The sequence below is a fragment of the Erythranthe guttata genome, chromosome 7 (assembly GCF_056151865.1).
Source record: "Erythranthe guttata isolate IM_541 chromosome 7, IM_541, whole genome shotgun sequence".
Classification (NCBI taxonomy): Eukaryota; Viridiplantae; Streptophyta; class Magnoliopsida; order Lamiales; family Phrymaceae; genus Erythranthe; species Erythranthe guttata.
Window position 1 is genome coordinate 10,218,056 of NC_142539.1, and position 17,873 is coordinate 10,235,928.

Here is a 17,873-nt window from a genome sequence, read left to right on the forward strand (position 1 = left end):
TTCTTTCTTTCTTTCCTTTTTTTTTAACACAAACGGTGTAAATCGCACCTTGTAGCGACGATTTCTGCCTTTATCCGAGACCTAGAATTGCCTCTGCGATTTTATTTCTTTGTAAATTGAAGATTTAAAATTTAAAATTATTAATAATAAATAAAAAAAATCACACAAATGTAAGAATACATAGAAGTCTAATAGACAAAAGTAATAATTCAACGTCTCCATCTGCGGATAAAGGCACACGAAAAGAAGAAGGGCAGATGGATCAAATGACATCCTCCCAATCCTACTCAATTCAAACTCAACGTAGATGGCTCACAAATGGATAATGCATGCACATGCTGGGGTATTCTTCGATCTCATGATGGCCGGTTTATATACGGTTTCTCGAATTATTACGGGCATGCAAATCTTCTCCTGGCTGAAGCTACAGCTATTCTAGAAGGACTTGGTCTTTGCCACGACCTAGGATTGGAGCAGGTGATCGTGGAATCCGACTCCAAAATGTTGGTGGACATGGTGAACAGTAAAGCATGTATTGCATCGGAATTACAATACAAGATCATTCGCATAAGAAGTTTGCTCAAGTCACATTGGAGGGTGGAGCATACTTATCGAGAGGGAAATTAAGCGGCATATAGTTTTGCTAAATTAGCTCATGGGCATAAAGTTAGATTATATTATTGTTCTCGTAGAGATATTCCTAGTCGGATTAGACATGTTATTTTGACCGATGGACTAGGTTTTTGTACATTTCGTAAACAATGTAAATAGGGGGTACTCTTTTCCTTGTTCTAGGCCGACAAGGTTTTTAACGAGGCCCCCTGTGCCTACATGGAATAAAAAGTACAATTTTGGCCAAAAAAAAAAATTAATAATAATAATAATAATAATAGACAAACGTCAAATACTACAAAACATGTCAAACTCATTATTTTTTTTCTTAAATCCGATTTTATTTCTTTTATTTTATTTTTTTTTAATTTTTCTTAATTGGAAATTTTAAATTTAAACTCACACATAATAATAAAAAAAATCACACAAATGTAAGAATACATAGAAGTCAAATACATAAATATCAAATATCTTCTTCAATAGTGTCGGCAAAATAGTTAGGGGTGGGCATTCGGGTCGGGTCGGGTTATTCGGGTTATTCGGGTCGGGTTATTCGGGTTTTTTTGCAAAAAAATATTACCCGAACCCGACCCGAAATAACCGGGTACCCGGCAACCGGGTACCCGGTTATTTCGGGTCGGGTTCGGGTCGGGTTCGGGTTTTGCTGTTCTGATTTTTTTTTTTTTTTTTTTTTTTTTTACATCCAAATCTACATATGAAATCACACTTCATAATTCCCAAACAGTTTCACACTCCACACTCCACAGTCCACAGAACCACAACAATTAAAACCACAAACGGTTTTACATAATTAATTAACTAAACTCAATTTACTCACTAGCAATTAAACACAAAAACCTAAATAGAGTAACAGGTTGAAAACAAATACTCAAATGGGGAAGAACTTATTCGGAAATTCATTTGATTAGCAAGATTATGGGCATTCATTTGATAGATTGGATATTGTTTTTTCTTGCCCTAGAATTGGAAAAAAAATTATAAGAAACCCAAATTGGGGAAAATCAAAGAGTGAAGAACTCACCAATTCAGAGAAGTGAGGACCGTCGTTCGGCCTTCAGTCCACCGGAGAAGAAATTGGAAATTGAAATTTGTGGAGAAGGAGAAGATGGGAGAAGAATGTAGAAGAACACCGTCTTTCGTTATTTTGTTTATGTGTTTTATGTTTTTTTTTTCTATTTTTACTTTATTTTCTTATAAAATTATAAATATAAGATTTATTGCAAAAATAAAAATGGGCTTGGAATGGGCTAGGAATGGGCTAGTGGGCAGTGGGCCAAATTTGTGAATTTTTTTTTAAGCCGGGTACCCGATCGGGTACCCGGGTGGAATTCTCAATACCCGGACCCGACCCGATATATGATCACCGGGTACCCGAACCCGGTAAAACCCGGTTGAGTAAAAAATTACCCGACCCGGCCGGGTAAAACCCGACCGGGTCGGGTCATAACCCGAATAACCCGACCCGATTGCCCACCCCTAAAAATAGTTATTGGTAGAATGATCTTGAGGTGATGGGAGGTGATAGGAATGGGATAAACATTAAAATGCATATGTAGAGACAGGTTACCATGTAAGTATCCTAAATTGAGAGTCAAGAATTCACTCCCTGAGTACATGTTCATAGCAGACTAGTACAGAGTTTAGTGGTGTATCCACAGGAAATGTGATTAGTGAATTAAGAACGAAATATGGAAGGACCGACCTCATCACATCTTCATGTGAAACATGAGGTGCAGACGTGAACATTTCTCTTGTAAACCTTTCACTGCGGGATTGTGACTAGATACACTGACCCACCCCCGTTGACCCGGAATAGGACCTACCAATGTATGGGTCGGTTTTGTAGACCTTTCAGTGCGGTTGTGACTAGACACACCAACCTGCACCCGTTGACCCGGAACCAGACATGCCAATGTATGGGTCGGTTTCGGGGCCCTTTTTTAGGTCCCCGTCGAGTCTACTCGTGGGACTCGACCCGGGACCCGAATATTAATTGTAGCATTTTTGCCCAAAATTGTCATTGTATGGGTCGGATTCGAGGCCTTTTTTCAGGATCCCCGTTAGCGGATAAATTAGTAGAATTAGTTATTGCATTAGAATAGGTTTTCTTAGTTGGGGAAGTGGAGTCATGCTTAGTTACACACATTCTACACGTTGCTAGTAGAGTATATTTTGCAATTCATTTGTAATAGTATAAATAGAGATTATGGCACCGAATGGAGATAGACAATTATTATTGGAACACTCTCCTCTTTAATCTATATCTTGCTTCTTATATTCTTCTCTCTTCTAATATTCTCATATTCTCCCACATTCTCGTTCCTAAAAGTCTTGGAATATATCGGGTTAAACTGAATTTTGACGGCTTGACTAAGGGAGAGTTTTATTCCGGTGTTTGATTTGAAACTATAATGGTGAAGTGGTTCAAGGGTTTTCTCACTTTTACGGCAAATGATCGCTTCTTTTTGCAGAAGCTCAGGCAGGCTATCCTAGATGGGTTGATAATATGTCGGGAGTTGGGAGTCGAGGAAGTGATCTTAGAATCGGACTCAAAGCTTGTAGTAGATATGATATTAATTTGCCAAGGCTACTGTTGCATGGGAGATTCATTACAATATATCTGCCATTCGTACTTCAAGACTCTTGGGTTGGTCACCATGTTTATAGAGAGACGAATGGTGTTGCCGATGAATTAGCTAAACTAGCATATGAGCACAGGGAGATGAAACGGTAGCAAGTGAATTCCCTCATCAGATTCGAACTTCCATAATCCTAGACCGTGTCGGAATGCCTTGTTTTCGTAAAGTTTCGAAGTTTAAATGAAGATGGTGTTTAAGAGAGGTAGCTGCCGGGTAAGCGTGGTTTATTTGATTATCAACAGATTGATTCAAGAGTGGGATCCAAGTGGACGCATTCTAGTTTTTTGCATTAGTACCCCAATTTGGGGACCTTTAGTTAATTTCCCTAAATTAGTTAGCTATTGGGCTGCTAGTTCTAGGCTTTCCTTTTTTCGCCCATCTTTGGGCCGTTTTGTAATTAGAAAAGTTAGGGAGTCTCTGACTTTTTGTTGCCATTGTAAGGGAACTTCAAGGGGGTCATCTGCAAAAATTAAAGGAAAAGTGTAAGTACAAGGGAGCAAAATATAGTATTTTGACGTTTGACACGCGCAATTAGTTTTAACGGAAGCTATCCTTATCAACAACAACGGTGTTATGTGCTGATATTACGAGCGCATGGGGGCCATCTGCAAAAGCTTGTAACCATAGGAGGTCAAACGCTATTTACCCTTTTTTTAAACAACAAATATGGTTTTGCCTTCTTTCTGTTGTTCCCGGTATATAAAACGGGTAGTGAATTTAGTAAAATGGTCGAACAAATTAATTAGTGAAAATACGAAAAGATTAGCCGAGGCGAGAAAACTCTTTCCTTAAGACGATATTGCCCCGCTACGGTGCTTACGGTTATTTGACAATGGTCTCCCAAGATACAACGGCTAAGTCAGCATATGAGCACTCAAAATCCCGAGTACAACGAACGTTACTTTGTGTTTCAAACTCTCGAATCGAATACGGAAGAAAATATTCTGCGAAGAATATTTTCGGGCTAAAGAACGATGAATTCCATAGAACAAAATTATGGAATTGAATTTGTATTTTTATGTTGTTCTAATCAAACATGTGGAGCTTTTTATTTATAAGTTTCCAATGGTTTTGAGTAGTGAACACAACCCTTAGAAAATTAAACAAATGAACAAGTGTGGCCACACCTCTTCATATTGTCACAACTATTTGATCAAATAGGTGCCTAAAAACCTTTTTTTATTTCCATTCAAAAAACAATTTTATTTTAATAAATAAAATTTCCAATAATCCCCCACATGAATGAAATTAACGAAAAACGATGGATTATATCGAGAGTTCAAGTGGATACTATTGCAATGGGGATAGATAGCTTTTGTCTTTGAACCTTCCTTAGCGGTATACCATCGGATTTACTTGGCTAGTTAGTGAACGCGATGTCTTGAACTGCCAGCCGTTTGTGTAAACCAAGACAATGATATCCACACAATAGTTTTCCCACATTTCATCAATTCTCATGGTTGTGTCCATTTTGGCTCTGGAGCACATCTTGAATTCATAAGTGTTTGTCATTTTGAAGCGGCCCACACTTCTACACTTATATAGGTGATGTCCTATTAAAGGTATCCTGCCAATACCTCACCTTTTGTCAAGGTTTAGGAATCATTAAAAGATTTCTCTTATCATTTACCCTCTCTGCAGGCAACACTAATGTCTATCACGAGAATGAGTTGGAAATATATAATTCCATAGGAATATATACTCCTTAGTGCATCACTAAATTTCGATAGCTCAGTTGTCCCTTTTGAACCAGTTCTTGGGATCTCCAGTCATCATGGTTGGGTTACCACTATAGAAATTCTTAATTTATGGGTTTTGATCTCACTCCCCTAGACATGCAATATGTTTGATCTCTTTAGTTGACTTTTAGTCGCGGATCCGCTATTAACCATTGATTTTCACAATCGATGTTAATTATTTATTTAGAGATCAATTGCCTAATGGTCTTATGTGTATGAAGAATGTGTCGACACTTGCCATTATACATGTCGGTTGTGCCTTTATCGTAACCGATTGAGTATCGCAATTTATTCATAATTGCAGGCACCGACTTAGTTCAACACGGAACATCCTCTAATAATTTTATGAAGTTTATTCAACTTCTTTTCTAACTTTATCTCAAGTTATATATTCGGATTCCACCATGAATCGAGCTATTCATTTTCCTTTGAGGATTTCCAAGATACATAATCTTAGTGGACTCATATATCTAATGTACTTTCCTAATACAATTGGATATTTTCTTTAATGTAATCCATGTAAAGGCGATACTTAGATTACCTAAGAACCCTTATAATATCATTGAATGATTATTTATTTTGGGATTACATATAAAAAATATATTGCCAAACTATCCCAAATATTTGTAATTGAACCATTGTTCAACATTATTTTTGGCAAAGTAAAGACTTGGTCTTTAGACAACTAGATCAATTTTCTAGTAGTGTCTCAACATGAGACTTGGGGTTGTCTAGGATCCGAGAGGGGTTGTACTACTCGGACCCAAACAATTGAAAATCAACCAATAAAAATGTGATACGTATGATTTGTACGAACCCCACAAAAAAAGTACGATACCTACCTTATAAGTGAAATTACATAAAACCCCTATAACTAAAACTTAAGTAACAATTAATAATAATTAATAATTAGGGCCATGACAAGGGACTTAAATGCACATTAGTCCACATAAACAACAATCTTTCAAATAAACCCATCACCATGTCTTTACTCTAAAATACCTTCCATAATATATTTTTTTATAAATTTCATCCATTATACTCTAACTTCCTTAATATTACACATTGACCCCGAATTTAAACAAATATTCACATTAACCCCCATTTTAATATTTTTTGAAAAAATATTTTTTTTAGAAAATAAATTTTTTTCTAGATTTTTTTTTCCGGCCAGATTTCGGCGTTGTCCGCTATTGACTTTTTTTTTGAAATTTTTTTTTTCTGAATTTTTTTTTCCCGGCCAGTCAACTGCAGTTGACCGCCGCTCTCCGGCGTTGACTTTTTTTTTATTTCGTTTTTGATAAAAAAATTCTTCGATAAAAATATTTTAATTAATGTTACTATCTTGCCTACTAAATTACTATCTCATACAATAATATTACTGTTTCAGACAATAATATTACTGTTTCGTACAGTAATATTATGAATATTATTTCCCGAACCGTAACATTACTAATATTACCTTCCCAAACAGTGATATTATTGCTTGAGACAGTAATATTACGGTCGAAGATAATAATATTACAGTCGAAGACAACAATAATGCAGGTCAAGACGATAAAATTAATTAATACAGTAATATTATTGTCTCAGACAGTTAAATTACTGTTGGAGACAGTAATTTTGAGCGAAAACAGTAATATTAATTAAAATATTTTTTTAAGAAAAAACAAAATTTCAAAAAAAAAAAATTTCAAAAAAAAAAGAGTCAATTAACAGTTAAATTACTGTTGAAGACAGTAATTTAGCAGCCAAGACAGTAATATTAATTAAAATATTTTTTTTAAGAAAAAAAAAAGTTAATTAACAGTTAAATTACTGTCTCCGACAGTTAAATAACTGTGGAGACAGTAATTTAGCAGTCAAGATAGTAATATTAATTAATATATATTTTTAAGAATAAAAGGTTAATTAACATTAAATTACTCTCTCCGACAGTTAAATACCTGCTTTAGACAATAATTTAACAGCCAATACATTAATAATAGTTAATATAGTTTTTTTTAAGAAAAAACAAAATTAAAAAAAAAAATCAAAGCCGGAGACCCTGCGATTGAGCTACCGGAAAATAATTTCAGACAAAAAAAAGTTTTGAAAAAAAAAAAAGAGTTAACGTAGGAGACTGTGGGTCTCTGGCGGTCTCCGGTGGTAGCGAGTTAAAATTGGGGTCAAGATTGAAATTATGGTAAACAATTGGTTAATTGGTGAAATTGGGCTAAATTAGTTAGTCGAGGTATGATCGTGGAATGTTTTTTTATTTGGGGGGCAAAGAGCAAAAATGACCAAAGTTAGGGGCAAAGTACAGTTAACCCTACTTTTAATTCACTGGTTTAATAATGTAAGGTTAATAAAGTAATTTTACATGAAGTACGATGGAGTACGACCTTTGTACGATCTATTTTTACTGGGTTCGTACTTTAATTTATAAATTCATAGGTTCGTACTGGATCGTACTAGTTCGTACTTTAAATCAACGACTATAAATTTTTACTAAATATTTTCTACGCACCACATTAAATCGTTTGGGTCCGAGTAGTACAACCCCTCTCGGACCCTAGACAACTCCATGAGACTTTCAATAATACTATCTTTGTCTAAGTGAATTTAATCTATAAGAGTACATCGTCTAGACCCTTGTCTTTCACATTAAACGTTAAATTTTTTTTTTTCAATATTTTCTCAACATTCAAAATAATATCATGATCACTATCTCATGATTATAATATCGTCTATAGACATATACTTCCATATGATTTTAATATAACATACTGGTCACACTCGTTATTACGAGAATTATTTGATACCATAATTTTATCAAATATTACTTTAGAATGACTTAACGAGTTTCAATATCTTGTTATAAACAATCAAGATTTTTCCATAGATATTTAATTTAGCCTTATAAGACCAACCTTTTAATTCTTCTTTTGAATAGTCCATCTAAACCTTAATGGTTTACTACTTGGAAGAAGACAAACTAATTTCCACGTACATTCTTCCAATGTAATTAATATTTTATTAGTCCATCTACACCTTAATGGTTTACTACTTGGAAGAAGACGAACTAATTTCCATGTACATTCTTCCAATGTAGACAATATTTCATTAATTGTCTTTCGTATATTTTATAACTCATAAGTTATAAAATCAAATAAAAATCAAACGTATTGATTTTCTTTGTCATCGTGTTGTATCTTGGTTGTTCATCACTTTGATGATTTACCACTCACACATATTTTAACTTAGTTATTCATCACTTTGATAATTTATACCACTTACACATTTATAAGTTCTCTTATTTAGAACTTATTTATTTTCTTATTTTACAAGAAAACACATTATAATCAATTTGCATGAAGAGTGACTATCTCGTGCATAATCTTTATTTATATATTCAATATTTATCCACTTGATTGTAGTAGACCTTATGTTAACTTCGGTACTTTTTTACCTTGGCCTAAACACCCTTACTTTTCTAAATATAAATGTGGTTAGGGCCTAAAGACCCCCACATTTCTAAATATCAATGTAGTTAGCTCGAGATATTTATGTGGTTAGGGCCTAAAGACCCCCACATTTCTAAGTATTAATGTGGCTAGCTCGGCATATCTAATTTCCCCCACAAATTGTAGAGTATGTATTCTAGAATTTATCAATATGATATCCATCAACTTTTTCTAAGAGTTTCAGTACTCATTTTTTTTAATTCATTTGTCAAAGTTGGCATTTTCCAACTTTCATTCACATAGCATTTAAATGCTTTGAAATCTTTATTTTGATTTTATTAATAAGGACACACAATGTAACAAAATATACTTCTTCTTTAGTTAGAGAAATATATTGGATCATCACTATGATTTAATTACAAAATATTGTATTTTTTTCTCTCAAGAAAGTACAAAAAAAAAAAAGGAAACTTCTCAAGATACTTAAATCTTGTCAACAAATAAGATAATAAGATTTCTTTCTTTTCCTCCAAAGGAAAAAACTCGTCAAGATACTTAAATCTTGTCAATAAACAAGAGAATATTAATCTCTCCAAATGGTGGTTGATCTCCACTATTCAATATTAAAGTTAGAATATACAAATTATAATCTTAGTCGTTCATAATTTAGGATTGTCTGTCCTATACATGCCGTTCAAAATTCAGTCAAATCCAACGATTGAATTCTACAAACCGAGCTCTTAAGTAAACTGCTCGAATTTTCTTTCAACAAAACATCCATTGTTGTTTACAACTATTTCGGATGTTTGCTTGAAAAATTAGAATCCGATCTCATCCATTCACATTGTAGATCATCATCTTGCAAATGTGATATCAAAAAAAAAAAAATCAAATCGAACCAACGATTCGATCTTCTTTTATGTTCTTGAGACAAGAACTACTCATGTGCTCTCATGAATTGAGCTTCTCTTTCTTTCTATTTCATTTCAATCATGCTTTTAGTTGCTTTGTAGTATGATTCATATATAAAGAACATGTGCATCAATGTAATAAAAATAATGTGTGAGACGTGAGAACGACTTTGATACTAGTTGATTATAGAAAGAAACAATAGATCAAGCATACTATATCAACATATACATAAAATACACACGAGTATATAATAACATCAAGTTTGGACGTAATATTTCATGGCATAAATTAATTCATGTCCAACATAATTGATTTATATAAATATATAGCACGTAATCAGTATGTGTCCATGCAATTACACAATTCTAAGGAATTGGTATGGCTTACGGAAATAATAACATGTATAATAATATTCCTCTTACTAAGTAACTCATACTTAATATACGAGACAAGTCTAATTGTTCATAGACAATAGTAAACACGTTAATAAGATCACGTACTCACAAATTTCATATAACATATTCGAAAATCAATCAATTGGACGGTTCCACATCAAATGAAAATTGGGAGAAAGTTAATCCCGTATCAAAACTATATGCAATTTATGCAAATAAATATTGCATTTTCATGAGAAATGTCATGTAGTATAGCACTTATTATCATGCGGTTTATGATAAACTTATTCAAATAATTAGCACATACGTTATCACTTTGTTGCATTTAGGATAAAATTATTTATATCATTAATGTAGATACACAAACATAATGAATATTAATTAAAGCATATAAATTGTATATGGTTTACCATGCTTCCACATGAAAATTAAACTTGTTAGAGTAGTGACCAACAAGCCAACTTGTGGCCGTGGTTTTTCCATTTATTCTTGTAATAAATGATCATTTTTCGTATTTATGATAAAAACACCTTGGCATTCTATATCTTTGTCCCTTTGTCTCAAACATAGATATAGTCCTTACAGTTATTACAAGTACTAGTAATTGATCTTTGGGATCGTGAGATATTTACTTTAGTATTATAACTGTTAAACGTGTTCCTAGTCGAAGGGTTACGCCACCAAGAGGATATCGGCCTTTCCCATTAAGATACTAGCACTTAGTGTATGTGTACTGCATCTCATCAGTAAACGGTATTGTGATATCGGCATGCATAAGTGGGTGCTCGTAAGTTGACGAGTTCACTGAACTCCCTCACCCTAGAAATCTCTAAGTGGTTCCCAATAATCGAGTAGATATATCTATGGTATAGTTGTACACCATTAGTCCTTATGACCTAGACATCACCGTGACTTCACTAGAGGACCAGCTGTATCGTGACCTGTCCCTGAGTTCCACCGAGGACCGCCCCAAGGGCCAGTGTACGTGCAGTCCGAAATCTAGTGGGAGGTTTGTGCATTGTAGTCGGGGATTCGATCGCTAGAATAGTCTTGGATGTCATGTGTGTTCTCATGGTTTGTAATCTCTCTAAGTCTCTGGCCAGAGCTGACTAAGTGATGATTAGAGAATTCGATTCTCTAAGTCATGCACGTAACGATTACAACACTTAGAATGATCGCGTCGTCATTGAACAAATAAAGAGGTCTCGATGAACCAATGCCTCTAGTTCAATCGGGACATATAAATCGAAGGGATCGTACTGTACGCTAACTATATCAAAAGGTTCTTGCAGGCACTTCACTTGTATCAAGGGAATCATGACACGTAGTTGCTAGACGCCAATCTTGATTGGTTGGGTGATTAAGGTAAAACGAGCTTCATCTTAATCGTAACTCTAAGGGACAAGTTTTGACCACAAAGGGTTGTGGGCCCACGACTAGCTTACACCTGAACCATCGAGGGTCACACTGCTCGTGCACATGAGATCTTTGAATGAACGGTCAAACGTAAAAATGGTTTATCTTTGCATGATTGGAAGTCAATATGATTGGGTCCAACATTCATAATTTGGAATGATGAATGAGAATAAGAAAAGGAAAAGACTAGGCGAACATCTTAGTGGACTTTCTAAATCGGGAAGTTTCCAAATTTAGAAAGTCCACTGAATTAGGGTTTCCACTTTTGGAAAGTTGGAAATTGAGAATTGGCACTCGTAATGATGAGGTCATTATAATGATTCTGAAATATAATTGTTACAATTTTCCGATCATCGAATTGAGAGTGACGAGCGAGTAAAAGAAGTAACGAACTTAAGCTGGTGGGCCCGGTCCAACTTAAGCCCGTTAGCGTTTTATGCAAGACACTATAAATACTTGATTTATAAGTCTTGCACAGACACAACACACAAAACCTAACCCTAGCCGCTCCCTCTCTCGGACGTTCTCCTTCCCTGGGGCCAACACCGTCGTTCGGTCGCCGGAATCGGCCTCCCCTTGGCCGGTTAATCGTGGTAGATCTATTTCCTTTTATTCTAACTATTGCGTGTCTAGTGCCACGTTTTAGTAGATCAAAGTATACGAGGTGAAATCCGAGAGGAGGAAGATCGAAGAATCGAAGAATCGAGGAGCAGCCACCGAACCGACGACGCACGCGCCTCCACGCGCCGCCCGAAGACAGCGCGTGAACCACACGCGCCGCCATAGCTTGGATCATCGCCGTTGATGCCCCGGATTGCACGGATTTGTTTCCGTGGCAATCTAGCTTTCCCTAGTGCGCCTACCTCACGCTTCAAGAGGTAAAGTTTCGAATCCATTGTTGTTCGATTCGTTTTCGTTTAAGTTGATATATGCATGTTCGTTTTACTAAAAAACATGTATGATTTTATGTGTCTAAATGAAATTGTTTTTATTATTGCGAGCATGATTACTTGATTTAAACGCGAGCATGCTAATTGATTTAATTTCGGTTAAGTAATTAAGCATGAATGTTGTTTTTAATTTCGCTGGAAGCGCAAAGGTACGCAATTAATTGTTTTCAATTATCGGGCATGTGTTTATGTGTTTTAAATTTGTTTAAATCGCATATTTTTTTTGTTTTCCGCTGCGTACTGGTGTCCGATTCCCAACACGCCCTTCTGAGGCAAAAGCAACTCGATATTCCTTGGCCCTCCGACTAACTGACTAATAGACCGCAAATGCTCTTCTGCCAATGAAGTATCAACATCAACTAAATCAAGATTAATTGACTTAGTCTTCTTTTGCCTCCTCGTATCCATCTCAACATCACCAAGCGGAATATTATCTTCCTCTTATACTTCAACCATCGGGTCAATTTCACTGCTCGGCCCGGCACGCTCACTCGACGAATGCGATTGATTTGATTCATCACTATCGCTTCCAAAATCCACGACTTGACGTCGATAATGATGCCTACTAGATTTAACCCCAGCCGCATGCTCAAAAACATTAACACTAGGTCTTACATCGTCGCTCCAAGATTCAATGGTTTCTTGCCATCCAAAATCCCCCCCATTCAAAACACCAACTGCACCGATCTCTCAACGGCTTGCCCATCACGCCCGACCGGACCGAAAACGGTTTACGGACATGCCCTCATGCGCGCGCGTACCCCCAAGAGGTGCACCTTCACGCGCGCGCACCTCCCCAAGTGACGCAGGCCCATGCGCTCCCAACCCCCTTACCAACACGCTCACACGCGCCCCAGGATAGGGCAACGGGCGCGCATCACCCTTGGACTGCGCAACAGACGCACGCGCGAGTCGCGCGGGAATGGCGCCATCCACTCGTCGATCGCCAACCACGCGCGCACGTCTCTCGTTCTCCGTGCCCGACGCGCGCGCGTCTCCCAGTCCTAGTGCCCGACGCGCCTGACAAGTCCTCTCTCCTCTCCTAGGTCAAAGTGCAAGCCGATGACTCCACAGCTCCGCTCGGCTTAAAACTCCCCTCGAGGCGCGCGCCCTCACACAGGCTGTGGCGAGCGGCTGCGTGGCTCAAGCCGACGACCCCAGCCGAGCCACCAACTACCTTCCCTTCCTCCTCAATCCGTGCACCAACCACCGCGGACCCGATTTCCACACCCAATACTACAAGCTTCTCGCGTTCCAAACCCACAATCCCAAATGGGATCTCGCTCCCTTTAACCGGATCTCGTATTTTAATTCGCAAGATTTCGATTTACTCGGATTCGACATGAAAATTTTCTCTTCCCGAAGAAATACTCAAACAAAGGAAAAACTTCTACTCTACCACAAAAATACATGGAAGAATAAAAAGAAAAACTCAAAAATTAAAAATACTTACCCATACTTATTCCACAGGAGGAGGAATTTAATTATCTCCACCGCAAAAGGATTCTATTTGGTATATTATTTAAAACCCTTAAATATATACCTTTCTGCCAAATAAATACAATTACCCCTTCTTTAATTAATTATGCATTAATTCAACGCCAATGGAAACCAATCAAGTCGTGGCACATTTAACTCTCGACAAGATCTTAAACCCTTTCGACAAGTCTCCCATCTCGACTCGAGAGTTGGGGGGCTTAATGATATACCTTACTGGGCCGACCCAATGGGACCCCAATTTATCTAATTTTTTGGGCCCGCTACATGAAAGCCCAAACACCTTCAAAATAAGGTTTGGGCCCAACAAAGTAAACACAACCCAATCAACGACATATAAATAGAGATTTTTACTCATTTGTTAAGGTACGTTCTATTATTCACAAGTATTCTAGAGCACATATTCTCTCTACCATCTCCACGATCCTTAAATCTGACTTGAGCGTCGGAGGGATTTCCGCCGGATCAACCCCGACTTAGTTCACGTGTGTTCATTTCGTAGGGACCTCAAAACTATCAAATTGGCAAGCTACTGATCCGCTTTGCTCTCCTAGCTCGTTTGCCACACTACCCTATGTGATCTAAGTAATTAGCATTATCATAGCTGAAAAAGATGAGAGGAACTAAAATAACGCTGATTCGTAGAGCAATTACTACTGCATCTTCTCACCATTACGGTATTTTCGATGATTCCTTTTCTTTATTTTGTTCAAATTTTTACAGTGTGGGTCCCAAAGATCGATCCTTTTCACGTAAACGCAGAATAGATTTGAGTTGTATAAATGAAGTAGATGATGTTGTTTTCTTATTTCGTCAAATGGCAAGAATGCAGCCACAGCCATCCGTTATCGAATTCACCAAACTATTGCAAGTTGTTGTCAAGATGAAACATTAATCCGGCGCCCTTAAAATGTTCGACGAAATGCGTCAATGGGCTGCCCGTATGAATGAGTACACGATGACCATCATGATTAATTGTTGTTGCCTCTTGAAACATGTAGACATTAGTTTTGCTATCTTTGGCTGCTTCTTTAAACGCTGCCACGAGCCAAACGTTACGACGTTCAACACCCTCTTAAAAGAGCTCTTTTTAGATGGTAATGTAGCTGAGGCAGACAAATTGTTCAAGAAGATTTTTACTTTGAAACTTTGTGAGCCAAACGATGTTACGATTCTTACCGTGGTAGATGGGCTCTGCAAAACTGGACATGTTCTTGCTGCCGATGATTTGCTTTGGTTATTGGAAAAGACTATCTATAAACCCAATGTTAAGGCTTATAACGCGGTAATTGACGGCTTATGCAAGACCGGAACGGTGGATAATGCTCTCCAGCTCAAGTCTAGAAAGATCGACAAGGGAATTTCACCGACTATTGTAACATATAACTCGATGATTCAGGGCTTGTGCGATTTCTGTCGATGGAAAGAGGTCAAAGACTTATTGAACGAAGTGGTCGATCACGAGATTTGTTTAACTGTTGTTACTTTTAGTGTATTGGTGGACGCGTTTTGCAAGGAAGGAAATGTTAAAGAAGCCGAAGATATTTTGGAAATCATGAAGCAGCAAAATATTTGTCCTAATATCGTCACTTACAATTCGTTGATAGATGGGTACTGTTTGCAAGGGAAAATGGACGAAGCAAAACAAGTATTTGATTCCATAGCGGGCGAGGGGATTAAACCATCTATTATGAGCTACGACACTTTAATAAACGGATAATGCAAGAAGGGAGAAGTGGATGAAGCTTGGCGTCTTTTCTCGAAGTTTCTTCGAAAGGCTTAGAATACATAACAATTACTTATAACACCATGATACATGGATTATTTAGTGAAGGCACAATTGCTGATGGATGGGAACTTTTCAACGATATGGAAGCTCGGAAAGTACGTCCCGATTTATTTACTTACAATATTTTAATGAAATACTTGTGCAAGACTCGACAGATTTTTGAAGCGTTTTCGTTTCTAAGGACAATGGAAGAGAGAGGAGTAATTCCTAGTATAATTACATATAGTATCCTCATTAATGGTTTGTGCAAAGATGGGAAACATGAAGACGCAAAAAATCTTTTAAACGAACTTCCTTCCAAAGGGTTGAAACATGATAATCACATATATGCTATCATTATTCGTACACTTTGTGAAGAAGGATTTTTAGAGGAGGCAAAAGATGCGCTTACAAAAGTGGAGAGAAGTGGTTGCGCACCGAATAGCGTGACATACAACGTCATTATTCGTTGCTAGTTGAAGAAGAAAGAACTTGACAAGGCAATATCATTCTTAGAGGAAATGCGCAAAAGGGGATTCTCAGCCGATGCAGCTACTTCGTCCATGTTGATTAATCACATGAAAGTATATAACAAAGAAAGGTGTTCTTCTGCTGGAAATGATTAAGAATGTTCTACAAAAAATATAAATTATTTATTGGGTAAATTACAACCACCCCTGAGGTATGGTCAAATTATGAAAAAACCCTTTCTGTTTGGGTAATTACATCCACCCCTCAACTATAAATCTTCTTACACATCCACCCTTGCGGTGTCAAATTTAGTGAAATATTTTTATTTTGAATTGGATTTGTGAATGAAAATATAATGTGTTATTTGGTAAATTTGCTGATCAAATTTAAAAAAAAATGATAAATACATACGAATTTTCAAAAGAATAAATGGCACATGATTCGACTTTTAATCCTAATCAAATAAATTATATTTTATGCCCTTATTAAATGAAAACATAATTCAGTAAAAACATGTTTGTATTTTTAATTCTAGTTATAAATAATAATTCTAATTTAAAAAAAAAATATTCAGAGAAAATTAATAATTCAATTTTTTTAGGATTATTAGCATTATAATTATGATTACTGATTAGAATCAAGCTTACCATTACAGTTAGGAATAGAATAAGGATTATGATAACATTAAGATTAGAATTAGCATTATAATTGGTATTATCATTAAAATTAGCATATTAGGATTAACATTAGCATTAATTTTAGTATTATTAGGATCAGTATATTAGAATCAATATATTAGCATTAGCATTTCAAAACATTAGAATTAGTAATAATATTAATATTAATATTAATTAGCATGAATATTAATATTAGTATTAGTATTAGTGTTATTTTAGTATTGTACTAATATTAGTATTACTATTCCTATTAGTATTTATATTCGTAATTGTATTCGTATTTGTATTAGTATTAGTATTAGTATTAGTATTAGTATTAGTATCGGTATCGGTATCGGTATCAGTATTACTATTAGTATTCGTATTAGCATTAGCATTAGTATCCGTATAAGTATTAGTATCACTAATAGTATTAGTATCAGTATTAGGTCCTGTTTGGTTGGCAAGATAAGATTAGCCAAGATAAGATTAAATAATCTAATAAGGCCCACTTATTTTATTAAAGCTTGAAACGTCCAAAAAAAAAACTCATTAGAAGCCAAGATAAGGCAAGATAATCCATGATTATATAATTTGGCGGGTCGACCTGCAGTTTATTGACGATACCAAACATCAAATTATGTCCAACTATTTAGTTAATCATGTCTTATCTTGGCAACCAAACAGAGCCTTAGAGTATTAGTATGAGTATGAGTATGAGTATCAGGCAATGCTCTAAAAACCGGAAATCGGGTCGGACGAGGTTAAACACCCCCTCATGATTAATCGGGGCGGCGGTTATTAATCGGCGATAAATCTGAAATAAATCAGTTTTTAAAATTTAATACAATATATTTCTAGATAGTATTTATAAATACTCAAAACATATATAAAAAAACATTTAAACAGGTTATACTCCATCATTTATATATCCTAAAAACATAATAAAATTTTAATAATAATTAGTTCATCATACAACAAAATCCTTATAAAATACAAATAAAACGCAAATCTTTTGAATTTAAATTTATTCTTGAACATTGAAAGTATATATCATTAGGTTCTTTAACAATAAAAAAATAAAGTATAAACTCATTTTTTTATTAAAAGCCCAACTTTTATTTTGAATTAAAAAAGAAAAAAAAAACGATTTTTGACCTATTTTTTCCACCAAAGCCCGCCTCCAATGTTTGACCGACCCAAGGCCCTCAACCCGCCTAAAAACCACCTCATAGGTCATAATTTGTTTTTTCAAACATTTTCACCAAAATCGTAAAGGTTTGGGACTGACTCCGCCTCGGAGACCGATTTATCGGCCGCCTCGGCCGAGATTTAGAACACAAGTATGAGT

At 35.9% G+C, this 17,873-nt stretch overlaps 1 protein-coding gene across 1 annotated transcript; it reads left to right on the forward strand.

Moving 5' to 3' along the window:
* Positions 1 to 14,537: 14,537 nt before the first annotated feature.
* Positions 14,538 to 16,027, forward strand: LOC105965071 (uncharacterized). Its single transcript, XM_088820280.1, has 2 exons — positions 14,538 to 15,337; positions 15,457 to 16,027. The coding sequence occupies exons 1-2, from the start codon at positions 14,538 to 14,540 to the stop codon at positions 15,869 to 15,871; spliced, it is 1,215 nt and encodes a 404-aa protein (XP_088676406.1). The 3' UTR covers positions 15,872 to 16,027.
* Positions 16,028 to 17,873: the final 1,846 nt, after the last annotated feature.